At 44.8% G+C, this 26,189-nt stretch overlaps 1 protein-coding gene across 1 annotated transcript in view; it reads left to right on the top strand.

Annotated features, from left to right (window-relative positions):
• LOC124775695 overlaps positions 1-26,189 on the top strand; it is a 139,052-nt gene that overhangs the window by 76,981 nt on the left and 35,882 nt on the right. The window contains exons 7-8 of the mRNA XM_047250522.1: positions 11,425-11,645; positions 20,543-20,689. Coding sequence (XP_047106478.1) covers positions 11,425-11,645; positions 20,543-20,689 — 368 coding nt within the window. The remainder of the gene's footprint in view (positions 1-11,424; positions 11,646-20,542; positions 20,690-26,189) is intronic.

Genomic DNA, 26,189 nt, shown 5'->3' with positions numbered 1-26,189 from the left:
ACAAAGAACGACGCCGTTCAACAGTGGATGACTGGAAACGAATGACTGGCTTATAGGGAGCTACTCGACCGCTGCACCCCATTCTTTTTGACTCCCTACGCACAGTCATTGTGCTATCTGGACTGTTGATAGCAATCTGGAGCTCACAAGTGATTCCTTCCACTGATTTCAAGCGATTTTTTTACAATCATCCTCCACAATGCTCGAAGATCCCTGTCCTTCAGCACATGCGCCTTGGTTTAGCTGTCGTTGTTCTCTCGAGTTTCCGCCGGCCGCGGTGGTCTTGCGGTTCTAGGCGCTGCAGTCCGGAACGGCGGGACTGCTACGGTCGCAGGTTCGAATCCTGCCTCGGGCATGGATGTGTGTGATGTCTTTAGGTTAGTTAGGTTTAAGTAGTTCTAAGTTCTAGGGGACTGATGACCTAAGATGTTAAGTCCCATAGTGCTCAGAGCCATTTGAACCCCTCGAGTTTCCACCTCACAGACACATCACCAACAGTCGACTTGGGCAGCTTTAGAAGGGTTGAAATGTCTGTGATGTATTTCTTACTCACGTGACATCCAGTTCCATTCTACATTCGAAATCACTGTGCCCTGCAGACCGATCATTCTGCTGTTACTGCTTCTCTGTTTACAGCACAATACCTCCCGCATCCTTTTATACTGACGGAGGGTGCAGCCTCTCGCTACATCTAGTGATCAGTTATGCATTGACCATATGTTGGAAGGCGTGTAAGTAAGGAAGAGGCTTTATGAAAACTTTTGCCACTTCATTGATTTAACACTACTAGGGAAGATTGTGAGCAGAGATAGCAATAAAGGCTCAAGAAATAGTTATCTATATACGAGGTGCGTTTTTTAAGTAAGGTCCGTTTGAACATAAGTGGACAACGAAAGGTTATTTCAAAAAATTAAATTTATTTTCAGAAAGTACATACTTCACTTTACTTTTCGACATAGTTGCCAAGTTTGTTGAAACATGTATCATACCTCTCAACCAATTTTAAAATAGGCTCTTCACAAAAACTTGCCGCCTGCTCCGATAACCAAGAGTTCACTGCCGTTTTCACTTCGTCGTCATCATTGTAGCGGTTGCCACTGAGGTGTTGTTTGAGGTGGAGGAACAGATGGTAATCGCTCGGCGCTAGATCACGACTGTAGGGTGGGTGGTCTAAAACTTCCCAGCCAAAACTGTCCACTAAATCGCGGGTCTGACCTGCAGTGTGAGGTCTTGCATTGTCATGGAGAAGGACAATCCCCATTGTCAGCATGCTGCGTTTTTTTTTTTTTTTAATCGCTCTGCGTAGCTTTGTCACGGTTTGGAAGTATGCTTCTGCATTGATAGTGGTTTCTCGTTGCATGAAGTCGACCAATAAAACACCACGCTTTTCCCAAAACAACGACGCCATGATTTTGCGCTGGGACAGAGTCTGTTTGGCCTTCACCTTTACAGGTGAGTGTGTGTGTCTCCATTCCATGCTCTGTTGCTTCGATTCGGGCGTGATATGCGAAACCCATGTTTCGTCTCCAGTTACGATCTGACTCAAGAAGCCGTCACCTTCTTAGTGATAACGAGTCAAGAACTTCATTGCACACTCAAACCTTTGGTTTTTATGGTCCTCTGTTAGGAGTTCTGGGACCCAACAGGAGCACAGTTTCCTAAACTTTAGGTGTTCAGAAACAATGTTGTAAAACACTGATCTCGACACATTAGGAAATTCGTTTGAGAGACCTGTTATTGTGAAGCGCCTGTTCTCACGAATCCTCACTTCAACTGAAGCTACCAAATCGTCTGTAATCAAAGAAGGGCGACCGGAGCAGTTCATCATGGACGTTCTCACGGCCATCTTTGAATTCTCGTACCCACTTACGCATTTTGTTTTCACTCATAACAGTATCACCGTACACTTCGCAAATCTGTCGATGAATTTCTGCAGCAGACAGGTTCCTTGCTGACAAAGACCGTATCACTGAGCGAACCTCACACGCGGCGGGCGAGTTGATAGTCTTAAACATTTTGAAAGTGCAGAACAGAACCGTACAGATTAGCTACAGAGCTGAAACTTAGCACAGTTGTTCCCGAGGCATGCCGGTACACGACGCAAGCGCTCGTTGCGGTATACGCTCGATCTACTAGTGCCTACAACAAAACGGACCTTACTGAAGAAACACACCTCGTAATTTCATTGAGTTATTGACATAATCAAAAGTTTTCACCTTGATAGTGACCATATTCGGGCTCTGAAAGGAATAAGGAAAACGGAGACTCACAACGCACTCGTAATGTAGCGAGTCTGCAAGTTTTCAAACTGAATGAGGTGTCAACGTGATCAAAGATCCTTTTACACGAGTGCATTTCTTGTCCCAGTCGACTAAAGGTAGGATTTGAGTCTACTGCAGCGCTCCTGGTGTTTTATTCCTGTACTGACTCTCGCCCGTATGACTGGTCGTTTTTGTTTTCACGTCAACTCCGACGTTGCGTCTGTTGTGGGAGATGTCTGCTGAGCAGTTTGGAATCTGAACGGTGTAAGCTAGACTATCAGGGACTATTCTTTTTCCAAAAAAAGTAGGAAGTGTTATAATAGACTGTAGGAAGAGTTAATGATCGAAGCAAAGTCCACAGCGAATTTTGTTGACGAAGGCCGTATGTTAAATTCTTCACACTTCTGAGATCTGAGTCCAGACATTTCAAAATATCCACATTTATTTGCTCGGGAAAGTATATATGTACAAACATATCAAACAATTATTAGAAGGCAGTAAGCAGTGCCTTTTTATTTCATCCATTTTATCTTGTATTTCTTTCTTTAAGTGCCAAAATGACACCGACAGTTTTTTTCGTTAAAAAGCTCTAAGTCTTTCAGTATTAGAACAGTTTTTATCAATAAATGGGTGTCTATTTACGTCCTTAGTTATGCATAGTGTAGGCTTTTTCTTGGTCTGGGTGTTGTAGAATGTACATATTTTCTTATTTTCAGATATTAACGTCTATCATGTCGGAGACTGTTTTTAGGAAAAACGCCAGCCCCTTGTGCAACCTGTGCAATATGTCACGAAAACAAAGCAACCAACAAAGTGAAAATTAAGAAGACACAAAAGCACACGATCCACTACCATAAGAGGATTGAGCTTGGCAGAACAGTTTAACTTAGATGTTCGAAGATGACGCCACAGTCTCGTGTTTCTAGACGTGCATTGCCTGCTGCATACTCTAGATTTTAGTACTCTATATTTGGCACAGTCACATGATTCTTGATGTCACTGTCATGCTCGAGACGTGCCGATTTACAGGGAAGCATGTGACAGGCACCTACAACTACGATGCCAGAAAAAAATGCAACGCCCTCAAAGACAACGGAAATTTTTGGAACAAGTGAGGTGACAGGTAGTTCGTCACTGTAGGAGTAAATGGCAATGAATTCCGATCAAATGAAACACATGTATTCTTATTAAAGGATGCCCAAACAGTCGCATCAACGCACAGTGTACCACTCTCTGGCGGCAACGCACGGATGTGTTCTTGCGAGCAAACAACTATACAGGTGCCGAATGGCATCCTGCGATAGACTGTCCTAAGCATCTTGCATCCTTTTTGCAGTTCGGCAAAGGTCCTTGCAGGCCCTGGAGAACGTAAAAGTTCCTTTTTAATCACGTCCCGTATGTATTCAATTGGCGAACGATCCTGTGATCTTGCAGTTGTTTTACAACACGAAGAGCACGTTGCGTCGCACAGCCGTATGTGGGCATGCACTGCCCTGCTGAGAAAGAACATCACCTTCTTAGGAAGAAAAAAGGCAGTAGCACAGGAGAAGAGCGTGTGGAAGGTAATGGGCAAAGACTACTTTGCCCTGCGGAAACACCCAACGTGACCGCGAGTTGTAACTCATGACTGCTCTCCTCCTCCCCACCCCCCCCCCCTCCCCCTCCTCCCGCCATGAACCCTTGGATGGGTTCTGTGTATCGTGTGTGAATGTACTGTGAAATAGGCAGCACACCAGATTTACGCCTTACATGTATACATCCACCACTCATATACAGACAGAAACTACTCTCACCATTGAAGACAGCGGAGTGCCAATCCACTCTCCAGTCAATTCTTTCACGACTCCAGGGTAGCTATGGGTGGAGGTGTCGTGGTGACAGTGGAAACCTGGCCAGACTCACATACGTACTTAGTCCTGCTGCAAGCAGACGTTTTCTCACTGGTCCCTTATGACATAGCAGGTGCCTGCAGTTTGTCCCTGGATGATGACTGATAGGCCACTGCTGCTCGCACTGTGCGATGATCTCCACATACGTCTGTATTACGTGGACGTCCAGAAACTGGTCAGCAGATGTGGGAATGTCCCACAGGCTAATGTTGAAAGCTGCGATACACTACCGATAAACTGTACCCAATACGTGCAGCAGTCCTCCCATACATCAATCCAACTTCCCGCAGGCCCAACTTTGTTCAAATCGATGGAGCAGTTCAACGCGTCGGTGGGGAATGCCTGTACCCTAGAATGAATGATGCAAACATCGTTCACCTCTAAATTTAGCATAGCTTCTGGCTGCAGAGTCAAAACAGAGAATGCATAGACACGACTCCTGAAAGCCATTTGACTGTCAAGACACTACAACCCCACACTGCACACATGTTATAGCCTGGTGCCACTGAAAACAGCCATTAAGAGCGTTGCATTTCTTTCCAGCAGTGTAGTAGTCCGTTTGACGAGAAAGTCGCTCGTGTAAAACGGGTTTAAGAAAAAAATGGCTCTGAGCACTATGGGACTTAACATCTGAGGTCATCAGTCCCCTAGAACTTAGAACTACTTAAACTTAACTAACCTAAGGACATCACGCACATCCATGCCCGAGGCAGGATTCGAACCTGCGACCGTAGCGCTCGCGCGGTTCCAGACTGAGGCGCCTAGAACCGCTCGGCCACCAGCGGCCGCCCGGGTTTAAGAGAATGGTCTCATAGTCAAGAGGACGTCTATTCAGTTTCTCGTCCGAAACCTAGATTTAGATTTGCTGTGCTTTCCCTACTTCGTTTCATACAAATGTTAGTGTTATGGCTTGAAGAAACTACAATCGTCTTATCATAACTTTGGGTTCTTCGGCTGCTCTGGGAGACCCTTAATCGAACTATAATAAAAGAAATATTAGTTCACTTTACTACAAGATTGATAAAAAGATTTACTTAACTTTATACAATCCATTGCCGAAGGACTTTACAGAATATTTACAACTGTCTTTGAATATTAAAGAGTCACTTGATGCACACATTTACTAAACTCTTCTCTTGGCGTACAATGTTCACAAAGTTCATAATGACAGTACTTTCTACAACATGAGTCACTCTTGTGTCCTGACTAGTCGATGTTGTCTTCTTGATGGGAGGTCACGAACTGGGCTGAGCCTTCCTCTCCTAGGTTCTATATCGGCCTCCGTGCGGTGGCCCTGTGGTCATGGGAGCGGGGCTGTGGATCCACCAGTACCTCCCAATAGTCGATTCGAATTGCAGCGAGACACTGCTAACTTCTATGGTGCCCATGCTTGTTGCCGACTTTGGTGTGATATCGCGACCTTTGGACGATAGTCCAGTTGGGATAATCCGTTTCAAAAGGACTAGGACGCTTTTCTTCCCTCGACCTTCCCCCAGCCATATCACTTGTTTGATCTCGCCGTCGGCGGGATGTTAAAATCTAATTTTCCTTTCTTCTTTTGACACTAGTGTCTAAAATTACATCAACAAACCGCTGTTTCCACGTCCTGTGTCTAATTCACCATATACTCATACAAACCGTCAACCAGATGTCCGTACGATCGTGTTCTGCAAGGAAGATGGCATTCTCGTCAACGGACAACCATGCCAAAGATGACGTCAGGGCACCTATGAAACGAGGTAGTGTGTGTCGGGTAGCCCCACATTCACAATCGCTGTCCACACAGTCACAGACGGTGCACATTGCACAGAGAAGATGCCTTCCAAACTCTCTGCGGTGGAGGGTTGTAGAAAGAAAGGAAGCAGGACAGTCGCAAAATGGCTTGGCCCGATGGCTTCATGTGAATCGTTCTTTTGTTTATCGGGAGTGGCGACAGTTTACAGAGATCGAAACTGTATCCCGAAGACCAGGGCGGGGCCGGTCACGTGTGATTTCAGAAGAGAGAACAGTTATTTGGCTGTAAGGGCACGAGCATTACCACTTTAGTACTGGACGACAACTGGCATGTGAGCTCACAGCATGCACTTGACGTGTTGTATCGAGGCAAACGGCGTGCAGAAGGCCGTTACTGTCGGGGACCTGCTGTATGTCTACCTCTGACGCATCTTCACAATAGGGAACGTCTAGAGTGGAATCATCAACACCTGGACGGTCTAACAGTGGGCCAATGCTGTTCTCACAGATGACTGCAGATTTAGTCTGGAGAGTGATTCTCGACGAATTCGCATCTGGAGGGAACTTGGAACGATTTCAGGAAATTTTGGAAATTTGTGGTAAGGTCTTATGGGACTAAACTTCGGTCTAAACTGCGGTCATCGGTCCCTAAACACACACACCCATGCCCGAGGGAGGACTCGAACCCCCGACGGGGAAAGCGGGGTCGACCGCGACAAGACGTCTCAGACCGCTCGGCTACCCCGCGCGGTCACGATTTCAGGACCCAAACAGTGTGGAAAGAGACCGATACCGAGGAGGATTCCTGATAGCGTGGGCAGGGATTATGTTTACCAATCGAATCCCTGTTCATGAAATTGTAAGGGTGAATCGGCAAGGTTTAACTACCGCCAGGTATTGTGACGAGATCTTGTTACTTCAAGTGCAGTTGTTGTGTGGTGCTGCGGGCCCGGACTTTGTACTGATGGACGATAATGCTCGACCGCCAACAGCGTGGATGGTTGAAGTTTTCTCTGAAACGGAAGATATTGCACGCACGGCGTGGCCTGTCGCTCTCCCTAATTGAATCCCATATACCATGTCTGGGGTGCACTAGGGAGACGGGCTGCGTCACGTCAACATCCACCAATCCCTCTCCAAGGCGGCGGCTGCTCTGCAGGAAGAATGAGCGTTATTGCCTCAGCATGAGATCGATGACGTCATTCACAGCATGCCTCGTCATTGTCAGGCCTGCATTGCTGCCAGATGTCGTCACAACTCACACTGAGCACATTAACCAGTTGTCGGAATTTGTGTGCAAATCCGTTAAGTTGGAAAACAAGAATAACATTTTTGTCTACCGTTGTGCGTGTTGCAGTTGTTTACGTTCTGTATTCTTTACATTGCTTCTACTTTACCATCACCTATTTATAGTGCTTTTGTAGCGAAATAAACGCAATCTTGCAAAATTTCCTTTGTTGCTTTAATTTTGGACACCAGTGTATTTTCTTTCAAGGGTGGTATTTATCTGCACAATGAGACGATATAATACACTGCTGGAGGAAAGATCGTAGCACCGAGGAGGAGTTATGCGACATAAACGATAGTTGATTGGTGTATTTCTACATTTGAAAGACGATATATATTCAAATTTCTCGCCAGTCGCACAAGAGTGGCGCCGGTCGCGCCACTATGAGGATGCAATCAGGTTTGCTTGGAATACACGCTGTAACGGTCGTGAGCGTTAGTTACATTTGAAATTGAGCGAGTTCAGCTGATGTTAGCCAAACTGCCTTTATGGCGGCATAGATGCCATTACACTGAACAACAAATATGAAATGAAAGTGTGTACATTGCATGATTTTGAGTTACTTATGTTTATTTCAGTATAAAATGATACAAAATCGTCATCTTCATAAATATTTAGCTCTAGTTTTTTAAAAAGTAATCTACATTTTTGTACAAATAACTCCATAACTAAATATGCATTCATGTTCAAATATTCAACATAACAAATTTTAAGGAATACGTACTTGAATTATGTTATGCGTTATGTATTTCAGTGCCATTCTGGAAGTACAAAAGTAAAACATTATGAAAAATTGAAGATAATATTACACGAATGAAAATACTTTGTAAGTCTACTTTGTACCAGAACTATGTAAATCACAAAAGAAAATAAATAAATTATCTAGTGACAAATGTATATAAAGGATTATAAATGTTAAATGTCCATATGTACAGTATATACAATTACATATTTTGTTCAGAGATAAATTCAGAAGATGACCGTTTTCGCTTGGCTAGACGTTTATACACAAACTCGGGAACATCCCTTATGACAGTCCAGCAGTAATCTGCTAAAATAGTAGGGCTCCACTTTCCAGCATACCTCTTCTCAAACGTGGCAATATCTTGATGAAACCGCTCCCCATGTTCATCGTTTACTGCACCACGATCTTTGGGGAAGAAGTCAAGTAGACTATGTAAGAAACGCATTTTCAATGAAATGTTGCAACCAAGAATTTCATAAGATGACAACATGTTATCTACAGTCTCCTTGTAATTTGTTTCTCGTTTGTTCCCTAAGAACTGTAAACAGACTCTCTTAAAACATTCCCATGCATGCTTCTCATCACCTTGTATGATTCCATCAAAAGTATGGTCTCCAAAAAGCTCTAGAATCTATGGGCCTACAAATATGCCCTCCTTTACTTTGACATCACTTAAGTAAGGGAATTTTTGCATTAAGTACTTAAACGCGTCACCAACTTTATTCATTCTCTTAACAAAGGTTTTCATGAGACTCAACTTGATGTGCAAGGACGGAAGTAGAATCTTTTTAGGGTCTACTAGAGGAACACTCTTAATGTTCTTTTTACCTGGTTGAAGAGATTTTCTGGTGGGCTATTCATGTTTACTGTAATTTCAGATGCACGAGCTCGGCTATCCCATTCACAGAGAAAGCATCAATATTTAATATGACCTAACTGCATACTTAATAGCAGTGCAACCACTTTCAAGTAACCACAAATCTGCCATTGAGAGACATTATACTTGATGGCTTCTAGTAAAATTCTCATGTTTTAGTATGACTCTTTCATATGCACACTATGCCCAACTGGAATATATAAAAGCACTGCTTTTAAGCTCAACTTTGACGAATCAATAAAGAGTCTCCACTTATCAGGGTTGTATTTAATTCTGAGAGCCTTCATTAGACCATTTATGTCTACACATGCCATAAGACTATCTTGCATGTTGTTGCTCTCTTCTGCGGTGGAATGAAACATTTACATTGCTTTCCAGAAAATTGCGCTGCTGCAATCTTGATGCTAAAATCTCAGCCTTAGCTATAAAGAGCTTCAAATCTCTAATGAAATCACTTAACTCATTTTGAGACAATTTTTGTGGATCATCAGTTGATGATATATTTGGAAGAAACTCTGGATCGCGTGATGTACATGATTCAGGACATTCAGAATCCCCATCAGAAGTAATCTCATACTCTGTCGGTGGTTCAGGTATTGGCAGTCTTTCCCCATGTAGAACTGCACGTATGGCAGATGGAATGTTAGGATAGATCACTGTCCGCTTATTCTTAGATTTTCCCTTCTTGATAGGAGGAACCATAAAAAAGTAGCAGACACTGACATGGTCAGTTGGCTCACGCCAGATCATGGGCACTACAAAGGGCGTTGAACGTCCTTTCCCGTGCATCCAGTTCCTGAGGTTGCTGGCACAAGTGTTGCAGATCTCATGTGGAGCCCAGGGTTTATCCTGATCACCTATTTCGCACCCAAAATAACACCTGTAAGCTTTTTAATCAATGGAGTCATTTGCTGTTTTTGTGAAGCTAATGTCACTTCTCCACACACATAGCAAAATGTGTCAGCACTGTTTACTCAAACTCGTGGCATTTTTGTTCACTTCAGTAGCAGTCAACTTGAACAACTGGTAGTTAATCTGGAAACAAATGTGAAAAAATTATTATATGCATTAATAAAGTCACTGAAATTGAAGAGGAGGGAGACAAAAAGATCGCTAAAATTGGTATCAAAATGTTTATATCCAACATATTGCACACAAGTAAGACCAGGGACAATAATGTAATCCATTGTTACTAGTTGTTATGACTTTGACAAACCATTATAATATTTGATTTTAAACTTAACATAAAAATCCCTATATCATTATCCCACGATAATAAAACAGTATAAAAAGAAAACTAGAGCTAATTTTGAATTGTCTTTGTGATATTCGCGATCAGCACATCAGAATTGATAGGAATTGGCTATTTTCATTCGATTTACATTTTCATTGTTGCACAGTGTTATCAGCACCTCACTGAGTTTGAACGAGGTCGTGCAATAGGGCTACGAGAAGCAGGATGTTCTTTCTGCGATACTGCAGAAAGACTTGACAAGAACGTAGCCACTGTACATGATTGCTGGCAGCAATGGTCACGAGAATGTACGTCCCAAGAAGATGGGCTCCAGACGGCCACGTGGCAGACTATCGGGTTCAGTGTATGACTCTGGGGCCGTATGACTCTGGCGCATCGTACTGCTCATACAGCAGGAATCTGAGCTGCATTTGGCAGCACAGTGACACAAAGAGCTCTTACTAATCCGTTACTTCAAACACAGCTCCGAGCCTGCAATCCACTGACCCCAAATGACGGCTATTTGCAACTTCAGTGGTGTCAAGCGAGAGCTCGTTGGAGGGCAGGGTAGAGATCTGTTGTGTTTTCTGATGAAAGCCTCGGTGCCAGTGATGGCCGCGTATTTGTCTAAGGACGCCAGTTGAGGGACTGCAACCAACCCGTCTGCGTCCTAGACACACTGGACCTAAGCCTGGCGTTATGGTCTGGGGCGTGATTTCATATGACAGCAGAAGCATCTTGCCCGCAAGTTTGTTCGTCAGTCTGGTGATTCGAGCTGTTGTGCTGCCATTCATGAGCGGCATTCCAGGGGACGTTTTCCAACAGGATAGCGCTCGCCCACATACCGCTGTTGTAACCCAACATGCTATACAGGGTATCGATATATTACCTGAGCTGCTTTATCACTACATCTGTCTCCAATCGAGTACATATGGGACATTATCGGACGACAACTTTAGAGTCATCCACAAAAAACATTGACCGTCCCTGTATCGACCGACCAAGTGCAAAACGCATTGAACTCCCTCCCACAAACATCCGGCTCCTGTACAATGTAATGCAGGCACGTTTGCATGCTTGCATTGCGTAGTCAGGTGGTTACACCGGTTATTAATGTACCAGCATTTCAGATTTCCAATGGCTTATCTCGCTCTTACTTTGGCCTGTGATCCTGCAAAGTTAATCAATTAAATATGTTACCTAGGTAAATTTACCTCATTACTCTACATTAATTATTTTTTGGTGTTGCGATTTTTTCTGTCAGTTTAGATCAGTCCGACCTCTACTGACAGAGTGTAATCTTTTGCAAAGGCGCTCCTTACCGGCGAGGTGTTCCTTGCGCTGAGAAGCGACACCTAGCCAGCAGCTGAGTGACACCGTTTTGTGTGTGCGGCAGGCAGCAGCGTGGGCGCGGCGCTGACGTTCCCGCTGTGCGGGTTCCTGATGGAGTGGTTCGGCTGGCCGACCGTCTTCTACTCCACGGCTCTGTTGGGCTCCGCCTGGTTCCTCGCCTGGTGGTTCCTCGTCTTCGACCACCCGCACGTCCACCCCCGCATCTCGCGCACCGAGCTCGACTACCTCAAGTCCAACCTCGGCCAGAGCGTCGCCAAGCGCAAGGTACGCCCTGGACCTTGTTTTCCTCTCTACAAAGAAGAAACAGAATGTGTGTAGTGAATCTGCAGAGTTACTCTCCTAATACCCCAGCCACACTGACTGACAAAAAAAAAGCGATGTACCCAGATGGGGAGATAGAAACGAACGAAAATATCGAGTTACATTTATAAGGAACTTTCCAGTATGAGCCCGCATTCGATACGATGTTGTCCAATGGCACCTCCGTTAAATGTACTATTTAAATCAACTTAATTACTATTGGCAGCCTTTAATACCCACTCTCCCAGTACCAATAACTCTAACTATTTTGGGTCTGCAGCCTCACCATAAAAGGTTCGTCGTGTGAGACAAGGGGAATTATTCTGAACGAAAGTCATTTGCCCATCTGACAGTCGCGATGACCCAGTGTCCGTTCATAGGGATTGTCAAACTGTAGGCAAACCAATTCAGAAATACGGACAATATACCTAAACATAACCAGTCATAACACACGGATTGCTGTGGACACTGAAAAGGAAATGGAGGCACATAGGAGCTACCCTCTTTTGATTGGCTGTCTCATAAACAACAACAGCGACGAGCTGTCATTGGTCACTCCGTTCTCTTCTTCCCCACTGTCTTTCTTGCTCCTCCAAGATGACTTCCCCAATATACCTGTGGCCTGCGAAGCACCACTACTACTGTTAACGGTAAAGTAACACTTGGAAACTGCTGACACACCTCCAGTCTGGGTTCGCGAAATACCTCGGCGTTCCTAGAGCCACTATGGTTCTACAACGAGCCGAGGGATCGCAATGTATCGCGAAAAACACTTCCGAGAACGGTTTAACTTGACTGTGTATAGCGTTTGGCAGCTCCCAGGAGACCTATGTTCAACGTTTGCGAAATAGCCTTGAAATTCCCACACCTGCTACGATTCCGCATTGACTATAGGAGTCACAAGGCACCTTGACAAACATATCTAAGAACAGGTTGAATTTTCTGTGTCCAGCGCTCTCATGGACCACATCCCCAAGCTAGCGGCCAGTCACCTCTCCATAGACGGGAGCCGTTAGGCAGCAAAGTGTTCCGTACGTCGCCGAACCAGCAGTTTTTCCACTGTGTCCCTTTGACTAAAGCATGACCAGTAAAGAACTTAACTGCATTTCTAGACTATTGTCTCACTCAATAAGAGGTCACAGTTGAACTCTTTCTGGTCAGGATGAATGCATTGATTCGGTTGGGAGATATTGTCATACACCTTTTGTATTTTCTGCTGAGGAAAGCTGGCTCACAACTGCTCCCTGATATCCTTAACAGTGGCAGGGATGGAGATGATGTTCGAGTTGGTCCCACACATGTTCTATCTGGGGCAGATCATTGTACACTCGGGAGTACCTCAGTATCACAAAGTTCATAGAGACAACTGCCATCATGCGCAGACGAGCACTGCTGTGTTAAAAAATAGCACCCCAATACTGTTACAGGACAGGAAATACATGAAGACACAGAACGTCCGTGACGTACAGCTGTGCCGTCAGAGCCCCCTCAATCACTACCAGTCGTGACCTCTAGTGATACCAGATTGCTCTCCATACGATGTAGCCAGGAGTAGCAATGTTGTGCCTCTCCAAAGCAGTGGAAGATTGGGTCTTCTGCCTAGGTCGCCCCCATGATCACCTACGATGGTCATCTGGGGTACTGCATTACCATGATTCATCACCAAACTCTGTATGTCGCCGTTCACCAGCACTCTGTGCTTTCCGGTCACGGCACTACTCCAGACGTAACCGTTTGTGTCGTTGTGTTAATGCCGGCCTACGCATGGGACAGTAATTCCCCAGTGCAGCTGTTGTTAGACTCTTGCCCAGAATGTTGCAGGACGTCAATTACTTGTTCTAAGGTGTCACGAGGTGCATGGTACACTATATGGCGATCCTTCTGGTCAGTCGTGGTCGGCCTGAACACTCACGACGGCTATGTCTCCCCTCACGGTCCCATGCAGTCCAGTACCAGGCTACTGTCATATCCGAATGCCTCGCAAATCTGAATATTGTGAGCATCCAGTTAAATGGAGACCACTCCTTTGAAACTGGTATAGGCATGGGCGCTGCGGTCGGCAAAGCCTGTGTAAGACAACATTTGTCTGGCGCAGTTGTTAGATCGGTTACTGCTGCTACAATGGACGGTTATCAAGATTTAAGTGAGTTTGAACGTGGTGTTATAGTCGGCGCGAGAGCGATGGGACACAGCATCTCTGAGGTAGCGGTAATGTGGGGATTTTCCCGTAGGACCATTTCATGAGTGTATCGTGAATATCAAGAATCCTGTAAAACAGCAACTCTCCGACATCACTGGGGGCGGGAAAAGATCCTGCAAGAATGGGACCAACGACGACTAAAGAGAATCGTTCAATGCCACAGAAGGGCAACCCTTCCGCAAATCGCTGCAGATGTCAATGCTGGGCCTTCAACAAGTGTCAGCGTGCGAACAATTGGACGGAACATGATCAATATGGGCTTTCGAAGCCGAAGGCCCACTCATGTACCCTTGATGTCTGCACGACACTAAGCTTTACGTTCGCCTGCGCCCGTCAACACCGACATTGGACTGTTGATGACTGGAAACATGATTCCTGGTCGGATGAGTCTCGTTAGAAACTGTATCGAGCAGATGGACGTGTACGGGTATGGAGACTACCTCATGAAACTGTGGACCCTGCATGTCAGAGGGGACTGTTCAAGCTGGTAGAGGCTCTGTAATGGTGTGGAGCGTGTCCAGTTGGAGTACTATGGGATCCCTGATAAGTCTAGATATGACTCCGACAGGTGTCACGTACGTAAGCATCCTGCCTGATAAACTGCATCCATTCATGTCCAATGTGCATTCCAATCGACTTGGTCAATTCCAGCAGGACAATGTGACACCCCAAACGTCCAGAAAGAACACTCTTCTGAGTTTAAACACTTCCGCTGCCCACCAAACTCTCCAGACATGAACATTATTGAGCATATCTGGGATGCCTTGCAACGTGCTGTTCAGAAGAGATCTCCATCCCTCGTCCTCTTTCTGATTTATCGACAGCCTTGCAGGATTCATGGAGTCAATCCCCTCCATCAGACATTATTCGAGTCCACGCCACGTCGTGTTGCGGCATTTCTGCGTGATGGCGGGTGCCCTATACGATATTGTACCAGTTTATTTGGCTCTTCAGTGTATGCCCCACTAGGGTTGGTAACAACACCAAACACTCTGGTGAACGTCTTACCAGTCATAGAGAACTAAAACTCTACACTCCAACCGTGTATATGTGCACATTGCTACATTGATATCCGACCTAGTCTTCCGGGCGCTTCACTTTCTTTGACAGGCCATCTATATATAGGGTGAGTCAAGAAGACTGCATAAGTGCTTCAAGATTTTCGACAACAATTTTTTTTTTTTTTTTTGCAGTAACGTCTGCAGTCCTGGCAAGAATGAAATCATCGTCATTTTCGTGCATGTAAAAACGTACATCTAACACCAGATTCCTGGTTTTTCAGAAAGGATGATCTGGTTTTAACAGTCTATATTTATTGGTGGATATATTTGTACACTATAAAACAGGGGCAAAATTGAAAACAGTCACAAAACCTTAACTTTTTTTTTTGTATCACTACAAGCTCTCTACGATTCGATTATGAAACTTTCTAAATTACTGCACAACGGACATTCCGAGAAAGAAATGTGTGTTGACAGTAAGTAACTTTAGAGAAACGCCGATAGATGCAATTCCAACCATTGATTGTCTTTGAACCTAAGTCACCGCAACCGTGGAGAGAACTATTCTATCAACGTTAGAGAAATTGATTATCAAGATATTTCTCCAGTCTTCTACCCGAACGGCGGGCGAATAAAGCTTTCCCCTCACTCCCCAAAGTTGACATGCCTTTGTGATTCCGTCACGTAGTGCATTCGCGTCGGCGGCCCATCGCCTGTACACCGTTAGCGACGGCAGCGAACATTCCGTCGAGATTTGTTTTGTTAACGGGAGCATGGCAGGTCTATACAGGGTCAAAGTGAGTAGCCAGTCATAGAAGGTGGTCGTGTTCTCTTACTTAGCAAGTTATAATTTGCTACAGCTGTGCAGCGAGATCTGCATCGACAGTTCAGTTCTGCAGCTCGTATTGGCCACATCACGGCAGCTTCCTTTTACAAATACAAAATGAGCTTGTGTGTCGTAAAATGGTCTAGCATACCTTAGAAAAATGTCGAACGATTTCGACTTTTTGTCCATTGGCAGCATAAAATCGACGCTAGAAGCAAAACAGTAGACACTCCAACCAAACAATGTTTAAGCTAACATCGCATGGGATGCAACTTCCAAGCACTAAACGAAGGAGATAAGGAAAAACTTATTCTGTTTTGCTATATCACAACGGAGAGATTTTAAGAACTTAGAGATGTATACTAGAACTTAGAGGAAGCAACAACTGCACGCTATCCTAACCACGAAAGAGATTGAATTACAGTGTTCTTTACGGTTCCATTCTGACAGGACCTTCCGAAATTACCCTACCTATCAAAGACACTGATGCATCCAGAAGACTCAGTCTGCAGTTGAACAAGTGTGTGTCAGTGACTGCGAGAGGACGACGGTTCAAAGCCGCGTCCGGCCATCCTGATTTACGTTTTCCGTGATTTCCCTAAATCGCTTAGGGCAAATGCTGCGATGGTTCCTTCGAAAGGGCACGGCCGATTTCATTCTCCATCCATCACTAATCCAAGCCTGTGCTCCGCTTCCAATGACCACGCTGACGACGGGATGTGGAACACCAGTCTCCTCCTCCTCTTCCTCCTCCCTCAGTGACTGCGGTCCAGCTTTTCGTAGACATTTTTGGATTGCTCCATCTGTGGCGATATATATTTGAAGATGGTGGTAAGTTCCTATGGGACCAAACTGCTGAGGTCCTCGGTCCCTAGACTTACACACTACTTAATCTAACTTAAACTAACTAACGCTAACGACAACACACACATCCATGCCCGAGGAAGGACTCGAACGTCCGACGGAGGGAGCCGCGTGAACCGTGGCAAGACTCCCCAGACCGCGCACTTTGAAGAGACAAGATGTCTGCCGAAGGGTAAAAATCCTGGTTGACATCACACTTCTGATGAAAGAGTAAAGAGCATTCGCAAGTTTTTGAGCAGAGTTCATAAAAATGCACTCGTCGTACAAGCAGAGAACTTGGCCATTCATAGTACAGGGATCTGGCGAATGTTAAAGGCAAAGTTTGCCTACAAATAGTAGACACTGAAAATAGTGTACTTCTTCACGTTTTAATGATAAAAGGGAAAGTGTCGATGTAAAGGATACCGTCTCACAAGATATGAAAGAACGCAGATGTTTACTGCGGTTAATTTTCAGTGGTGAAGTAATATTTCCATGTAGCGCTTAAGATAACAGGCATAATGTGTGCAAATGATGACTCCAGAACCATTAGGAAATCGTCGAGCGTGTAAGAGATACGCCTAAAGTGAACGTGTTTTGCGTCTTTTCTTACGAAAGACGTACGGATGAGTCCTTATGCGAATTACACAATAAGTGGAATGAGCTACCTCTAAATACTGCAGCCATGGCTCTTTTCTCAACTTCAGGAAAACCATAGGACTTTGACAGTTGCCAGTTCCAGCAAGATGGAGCTCCACCACACTGACGCAACCATCTCTGGCAACACCTCAATGACATACTGCCCTCAACAATATATAGTGAGCAGGGAATACCGAGATACTGCCCTCCAAGACCCTCGAATATGTCGGTTTGCGACTTTTTCTTGTGAGGATTCGTTAAGGAATGCGTTTTCGTTGCCGCTTTAGTTCGTGATAAGAATGACTTCAAAAAAGAATAACACCAGCATTGACTTCTGTCGATAAGGAAATCTTACACAAAATGGACGACGAATTTTCACTATCTTCTACATGTTGTCCGTATGCCTGGTGGTGGACACACAGAACATTTATAATGACGTAGCAAAAAACTTTAGGATCTTTTTTGTATTTTGCAATGAGTCTCTGTTCTGTAGCATGTTTCTATCAAGAAATATAATTTCTTAACAGCAAGTCGCTTAAAGTGTAGTTGAAGAACAAAAATTAAATAATTAAATAAATTCTTTCACTGAATGATCTTATGATCTAAAGAAACGCTTACAACGTCTGTAACTAGCGATACTAATGTCCTGGTACTCCATAGCTTTTAGTACCAGCGGTGCCTAGATTTCGACCGTTTTAGGACTGGACGAGTTGGCACCCTTTTTTTTTGTTGCGAGAAGTGATTGTGATACTTTCGATAAACAGTACCTAACCAGGTAAAGAAATAACAATACCACTAAAACAAATAATAGATATAAAATGACATTTCACGTTTTGTCTTTTTTGCGTTACTCCGTTCCCCTAAATAACAAATCAGGTTCCGTGATGAACGACGACTAAGGTCCCAATGAATGGAAACCGAAAATAAACCTACAATCACGCCACTAAGAAAGAATAACTACAATCGTTTTGCAGTTACCGTCCAGTCAGCATTTTACTCAATGGTTCCAAAGCCTTGACGTATAATGCCCATGATCGAGTGACTGATGACATAGATCAACGCGATATCTAAGACGATTACCACTCTGACTTTCGTAAACGCCATAGCATGGGCTCTCTGTTAAATAAAGTAATACATGAATACGCCATATAAAATAGTGAGACTACGATGCTGACGTTATTAAACTAAGAACAGTATTTGATGCCGTCAGCTATAATGATGTGGTCACAAAAACACGTCTACATTTTCTTCTTATCGCGGGCACTCGGGTTGCTTCGGCCTTACATATAGCTAATAAAAAACCTTCACTCAGCGATGCCACCTACGCAACCTAATTTTATCAACTAATGCTCAGAAGTATTTGTGTGACGTAATGGGAAACACTCTGAATGCTGTTTTGATCAAGGGAAGCTCACCGAATTATTCCCTGTGAGTGGAAAACTTCCTCAAGCGCCTTACTGCATTAGCATTTGGGTAAAATTCCCCTAAATATTCTGCATCAAAAAACTGCGAATAATCTGAAACTTGCTTTGGATGAACAACTAGCTTGGCAGCGAACACTTTCGTCTACTGATGCCTCAGCCCATAGTCTAAACCTACCTAGCTGTACGATTATCTGGTATGAATTTTCTGTTCACGGAAAGATGTAAACTGTTATGACCCTTTCTAAATGTTAAACTCCACAGAAAATGTACGAGCTATTTCAACTTCTCTCGTCATCAATGTAATGAAAAAGTGGAAAGAATACGTTGTTAGGAGTAAGGTAGTACATAATGCTCCTTATCTTGAGGAGATTAATAAACTCATAATAAATAAGACAAAAATAATAATGCACTGCAGATAATGACGGATGGAAGTCTACTTTTGCTAAGTGAATCAGTTTTCAGGGAGCATGTGACCGTTATTCTATTAGTAACATATTCTCGACCTTTTCTTTCAAAAACAATAAAGATATTGTAGCACAAACTGTTGTGTGCATTCCATATATTCTAACTGCAAAGGAGTAATAACAATTAGTGTTTTCATACACAGCCATACCTAAAATTATCTGGGAATTGGGCTAAGCAGTGCGGATAAGAATTTGCGCCCGTCCGTGGTACCATTACTGCACACTCGAAAACAAGTAAAATGAAATGCACACCTTTTATTGCAATCACTACAACCACCACAAAGGAATTATCCGAATACGACGGAAATCGGTACGTGTGATTTACATGCACAGACAAATAAATGATTACAGTTTCGGAAAAAATGGTGGTTTATTCAAGGCAAAAAACTGCACAAATTGGGCTAGTCAGTAACGCGTTGGTCCACCTCTGCAAGCAGTTATTCGTCTTGACACTGATTGATATTGTTGTTGGATACCCTCCTGAGGAATTGTGCCAAGTTATATCCAACTGGCACGTTAGATCTTCAAAATCTCGACATGGTCGAAAGGTCCTGCCCATAATGCTCCAAACGTTTCAATTGGGGAGAGATTCGACAACCCTGCTGGCAGAGGAATGGTTTGACAAGCACGAAAACAAGCAGCAGAAACTGTCGACGAGTGCGGGAGGGCATTATCTTGCTGAAATGTAAGCCCAGAACAGCTTCAATTATGGGCAACAAAACAGGCTGTAGAATATCGTCGACGTATCGCCACGGATGACAACCAAAGGGCTCCTGCTTCGAAAACAAATGGCACTCCACCCACTCCTGGCTGTCAGGCCATATGACGGGCGACAATCAGGTTGGTATCCCACCGCTGTCCAGGGCGTCTCCAGACACTTCTTCACTGGTCACCGAAGCGGGGTTATTACTGAAGACAATTCAAATCCAGTCAGTGAGATTCCAGGCCAAAGACACAGCGATACGTCGATGATATTCTATCCCCCGTTTTGTTGCCCTTCATGGCAAGCCACCCTGAGTTTACCTTTCAGTAAGATAATGCACGCCCACAAACGGAGAGAGTTTCTGTTGCATGTCTTCGTGCTTGCCAAACCCTACCTTGACCAACAGTGTCGAAGGATCTCTCCCAATTGAAAACGTCTGGAGAATTATGGGCAGGGCTCTACAACCAGCTCGGGATTTTGACGAACTAAAGCGCCAATTAGATACAACAGGGCACGATATTCCTCAGGTAGACTACCAACAACTCTGTCAATCTATGCCAAGCCGAATAACTGCTTGCATAAGGGCCAGACCAGCTCAATTTGTGAAGCTCTTTCTCTCGAATAAATCATCCAATTTTTCTAAAATTGTTATTATTTGTTTGTCCATACATGTGCATCACGTCCACCGATTTCCGTCCCATTACGATAAAATTCCACGCGAATCGCGCAGAGCGTTGATAGCTATGGTGCGATCCTTGCAGCCGCCGACGCCGTGGGGGAAGATCCTGACGTCGATGCCGCTGTGGATGAACGTGTTGGCGCAGTGGGGCGGCATCTGGGGACTCTTCACCATGCTCACGCAGGCGCCCACCTACTTCCGGCACGTCCACGGCTGGAGCATACGAGCGGTGAGTCCACCGACAAGTCCTCCTTAAATCATTCAGTGATAGCGCCATCTAGCTTTTGTGTCCGCCAGCTGTGATATTTTCTCTAAGGAAACAATCGATGATATCTTAACAAATGTAAGAACGTTTGTACTGAAGAATGCTAGCCATTAAAAATGTAACACCATGAAGATGGTATGCAACAAACATCAAATTGACATGAAGTGTGATAGTCTTGCATTACTTTATACTTTAACCTGTGAGATTAAAGGCGGGTACGACTCCAATTTAGAAGTCCATGAAACATCACTCCTTTATATACCGTGTATTCCAACAGGAATTGTCAGCATTCAGGGATATCACGGGTAAGGTCATTCGAAGCCAAAAACTCTAATAAACATGGGCTCTACGATGCATGCCTTAGGAGCTATGAGCACTTGTTCATCTTCGCTGCTGTGAAATGCATCTCTTCCGCTGAACAAGTCTTCATACCTATTAAGGTATGCATGTTGGAGCCCAAGTTTAGTAGACCTTGTTTTCTTGTTTTGGTCCATACCGCTCCCCTCAGAATATTGAAAACAAAGAGCTTGGAGGAGGAGAGATTTTTTTTTTCACGGTATAGAAGATGAAGTGCTCTTAGATCTTTCGGTATCATTTTAGAGACGAGGTTTTCTAGACTTTTTTTGCATCAAATGATCGTTCGTGTTATGTCCCTGAATACTGAACGTTCTTCCCCTGACGCCCTGTAGAATCTGATCCATATGTGAATAAACATAATCTAACTTTATTTATAAATTAGCGTTAACGCCCAAAAATATTATTTGAAAGCACAACGGAACAATTGAAGGGGAGTGTAACAAAAGCTAAATGAAGATTATTCCCTCGTGGCTTTAAATATACACTCCTGGAAATTGAAATAAGAACACCGTGAATTCATTGTCCCAGGAAGGGGAAACTTTATTGACACATTCCTGGGGTCAGATACATCACATGATCACACTGACAGAACCACAGGCACATAGACACAGGCAACAGAGCATGCACAATGTCGGCACTAGTACAGTGTATATCCACCTTTCGCAGCAATGCAGGCTGCTATTCTCCCATGGAGACGATCGTAGAGATGCTGGATGTAGTCCTGTGGAACGGCTTGCCATGCCATTTCCACCTGGCGCCTCAGTTGGACCAGCGTTCGTGCTGGACGTGCAGACCGCGTGAGACGACGCTTCATCCAGTCCCAAACATGCTCAATGGGGGACAGATCCGGAGATCTTGCTGGCCAGGGTAGTTGACTTACACCTTCTAGAGCACGTTGGGTGGCACGGGATACATGCGGACGTGCATTGTCCTGTTGGAACAGCAAGTTCCCTTGCCGGTCTAGGAATGGTAGAACGATGGGTTCGATGACGGTTTGGATGTACCGTGCACTATTCAGTGTCCCCTCGACGATCACCAGTGGTGTACGGCCAGTGTAGGAGATCGCTCCCCACACCATGATGCCGGGTGTTGGCCCTGTGTGCCTCGGTCGTATGCAGTCCTGATTGTGGCGCTCACCTGCACGGCGCCAAACACGCATACGACCATCATTGGCACCAAGGCAGAAGCGACTCTCATCGCTGAAGACGACACGTCTCCATTCGTCCCTCCATTCACGCCTGTCGCGACACCACTGGAGGCGGGCTGCACGATGTTGGAGCGTGAGCGGAAGACGGCCTAACGGTGTGCGGGACCGTAGCCCAGCTTCATGGAGACGGTTGCGAATGGTCCTCGCCGATACCCCAGGAGCAACAGTGTCCCTAATTTGCTGGGAAGTGGCGGTGCGGTCCCCTACGGCACTGCGTAGGATCCTACGGTCTTGGCGTGCATCCGTGCGTCGCTGCGGTCCGGTCCCAGGTCGACGGGCACGTGCACCTTCCGCCGACCACTGGCGACAACATTGATGTACTGTGGAGATCTCACGCCCCACGTGTTGAGCAATTCGGCGGTACGTCCACCCGGCCTCCCGCATGCCCACTATACGCCCTCGCTCAAAGTCCGTCAACTGCACATACGGTTCACGTCCACGCTGTCGCGGCATGCTACCAGTGTTAAAGACTGCGATGGAGCTCCGTATGCCACGGCAAACTGGCTGACACTGACGGCGGCGGTGCACAAATGCTGCGCAGCTAGCGCCATTCGACGGCCAACACCGCGGTTCCTGGTGTGTCCGCTGTGCCGTGCGTGTGACCATTGCTTGTACAGCCCTCTCGCAGTGTCCGGAGCAAGTATGGTGGGTCTGACACACCGGTGTCGATGTGTTCTTTTTTCCATTTCCAGAAGTGTAGTTAAAGCGAACGTATTTCTTAAGTCAATACATGTAGAGAGAGATATGGAACACGTGAAAGGCTAACTTGAATAAAGATCAGGTGAGTGAAAAATAAGTTCATAAGAATATCAGATTATATGTATACTTAATATATTGTTCACAAAGTGAAAATAAAGTATTATGTTTCACATAGAAATCCAATTAGACAGACCAACTGTCTTAAATGCGCCAGCGACGTACGACAAAAAAAGGTCATCATACAAGGGGCATTCATTTTAACTGAAGACACTGAAATACCACAAAACGTACACGTCGGATAAAAAAAACTTATAATTCCAATTTGTTTGTCTCGGAGAGGGACATCCAATAATACCACACTTCACCCCCACCTTAAACCCTGCGTGGATGGCGGGGGGCAAGTTTGAAATCTTCAATGGAAACCCCCGTTTTTTATTGCAGATTACGGCTCTACGGCAAAATCTACATACGTTGTTACAGAAGCACTTTCTTCGTTCAGCCACAGATGCCGCTGTAATCAGAGGAATAGAAACGGGTACATAATCGTAATTTACGACATACTACTCAATGGCCTTTGAATATCCATTGGCACGTGGGACCCCACCTCCATGCTGCGGGGATAGGACAGGCCAGCATGTCATAACTTCTAATTGGAAACCCCATTCGCAACGTTGTATTCCTCCGACATATCGAACAGGGGACTACTCGACTCACCACTGTGGCCGCGGCTCGAGGCGAGTACTACTCTACTTTTCTAGTAACAGTAAGTGTGCAAACGCAGTACCGCCAACTTCAGTACACTTAGTGGACCACTTTTCATATGACCGTTTACAGAACAGATGCATATCTGTGGGAATGTCAGCACAGGCTTTTCTGGTGCGGTCGATCGTGTTCTCACGTCGTGTTGGCACTTGCTGGTACACCTTATCTTTTAAATATTCCCATGCAAAGAATTGCGGCGACGTCAAATCCGGCGACCTAGTGGGACAATTAATAGGACCATCCCTGCCGATCCATCGACCAGTGTAAACATGGTCTAATAATTCCTGTGCTTCAGTTGCGCCGGGTAACTGTTATGCTGAAACCACAAACATTGTAGGACGTCCAGGACTACATCCCGCAGTAGTACCGGTAGTTCCTGTTCCAAAAACCTTGGATATTTGCGTCCATCCAATGTGCCATCGATAAAATACAGACCAATGAATTTGTTCCCCATGATGCCACACCATCCTCTAACCGACCAAAGACGTAGACGGTCAACTTGACATAACCAGGGGGAATTGTCTACACTCCAGTAATGCCTGTTGTGGCGGTTAACGCTGCCATGGTTCATGAATGTAGACGCATCGTAAATAGTACCTTGGCAAAGAACGTTGGGGTCGTCTTCATATGTTGATGTGCCCTTTCACGAAACACTATCCGTTTATGGAAATCGGCGCTACGAAATTCTTTATGCAGTGATACGTGGTATAGATGATAGTCATGATGATGTATTGTGACAGTACTACCCACGAACGTACCGGAACCGCGGTGTAATTGCTGGGCTCTTAACCGTGGGTTGTGGTGCATTGCCGCTAGTTCTGCTATCTCATTAGCTCTCCTGTAAAGCGCTTGCTTCATTTACTTTTGCTGGTCCATAAGCTGCCATCTGACATAGAGGCATTCACAACCTTGTAAAAGAACGAACGAGAGCGAGCTTTCTCTGGAAGACGCTCGGCATAAAAGACAACAGCAGCGTCAACATTTCTCCTACATTCTCCTTAAATCAGGATCATTTCAATTTTTTATTCTGTGGTTGCAACATTCATCGTCCATTTACACGTCTGTTTTCCAAATGATTGGTAGGTGTGCGGCAATAAACACAGAGCAAGTATTGTAAGCTGTAGAGCCGCTATGTGTTCTACGTCCACACGGTACGTGAGCCACGGTCGCAGTGTTATGACACGTCGTAGTTCACTGCACGACCACGGTGGCTCCCCAGTTGTTCCCTGTTACTTACGTCGGAGGAATACAACGTTGTGAATGGGGTTTCCAATTAGAAGTTATGAATACCGGTCTGTCCTACCTTCGCAGCATGGAGGTGGGGTCCCACATTACATAGGTTATTCAACGGCCATTGAGTAGCATGTCGTAATTTACAATTATGCACCAGTTTCAACTCCTCCGATTACAGCGGTGTCTGTGGCGAAGCGAAGTAAATGCTTCAGGCAAAACGTATGTAGAATTTGCCGTAGAATCGTAATCTGCAATAAAAAAATGCGGGTTCCCATTGATGATTTCAATGTGATCCCCCGCGAGCCACACTCGGGGAGGGGTGGGGGGGGGGCGGCTCGCGTTGGTATCGTTCGATGTCCCCCCTCCGAGAAGACAAACTGGAATTATAAGTTTTTTGATTCGATGTGTAGTTTTCGATGTATGTCAACGAGGTATAAAAAATATGAAAATCTGGATAATACTTCCCATGTATTCTATCGAAGTTGTGACTCGAAATAAGACCTACGTGAAACATGACTGTGAAATATCTTGCAGAAAGAAATCTAAAGTTCTACAATCTGAAAATGCACATAGCGCCCAATCTAAATGCTGGGAAGGTAATCAGGCAGCAACCGTCTCACCAGAATGCAGAAAAAAATCCTTCCAATGTCTCAACTTCATATATAGGGTGGTCCATTGATCGTGACCGGGTCGAATATCTCACGAAATAAGCGTCAAACGAAAAAACTACAAAGAACGAAACTTGTCTAGCTTGAAGGGGAAACCAGATGGCGCTTTGGTTGCCCCGATAGATGGCGCTGCCATGGGTCAAACGGATATCAACTGCGTTTTTTTAAAAATAGGAACCCCCATTTTTTATTACATATTCGTGTAGTACGTAAAGAAATATGAATGTTTTAGTTGTACCACTTTTTTCGCTTTGTGATAGATGGCGCTGTAATAGTCACAAACATATGGCACACAACTTTAGACGAACAGTTGGTAACAGGTAAGTTTTTTAAATTAAAATACAGAACGTAGGTACGTTTGAACATTTTATTTCGGTTGTTCCAATGTGATACATCTACCTTTGTGAACTTATCATTTCTGAGAAGGTATGCTGTTACAGCGTGATTACCTGTAAATACCACATTAATACAATAAATTCTCCAAATGATATCCGTCAACTCAATGCATTTGGCAATACGTGTAACGACATTCCTCTCA

This window comes from Schistocerca piceifrons, chromosome 2 (genome assembly GCF_021461385.2).
Source record: "Schistocerca piceifrons isolate TAMUIC-IGC-003096 chromosome 2, iqSchPice1.1, whole genome shotgun sequence".
Taxonomy (NCBI): domain Eukaryota; kingdom Metazoa; phylum Arthropoda; class Insecta; order Orthoptera; family Acrididae; genus Schistocerca; species Schistocerca piceifrons.
Note: the sequence above shows the minus strand (reverse complement) of the source record. Positions and strands in the feature narration are given on the sequence as shown.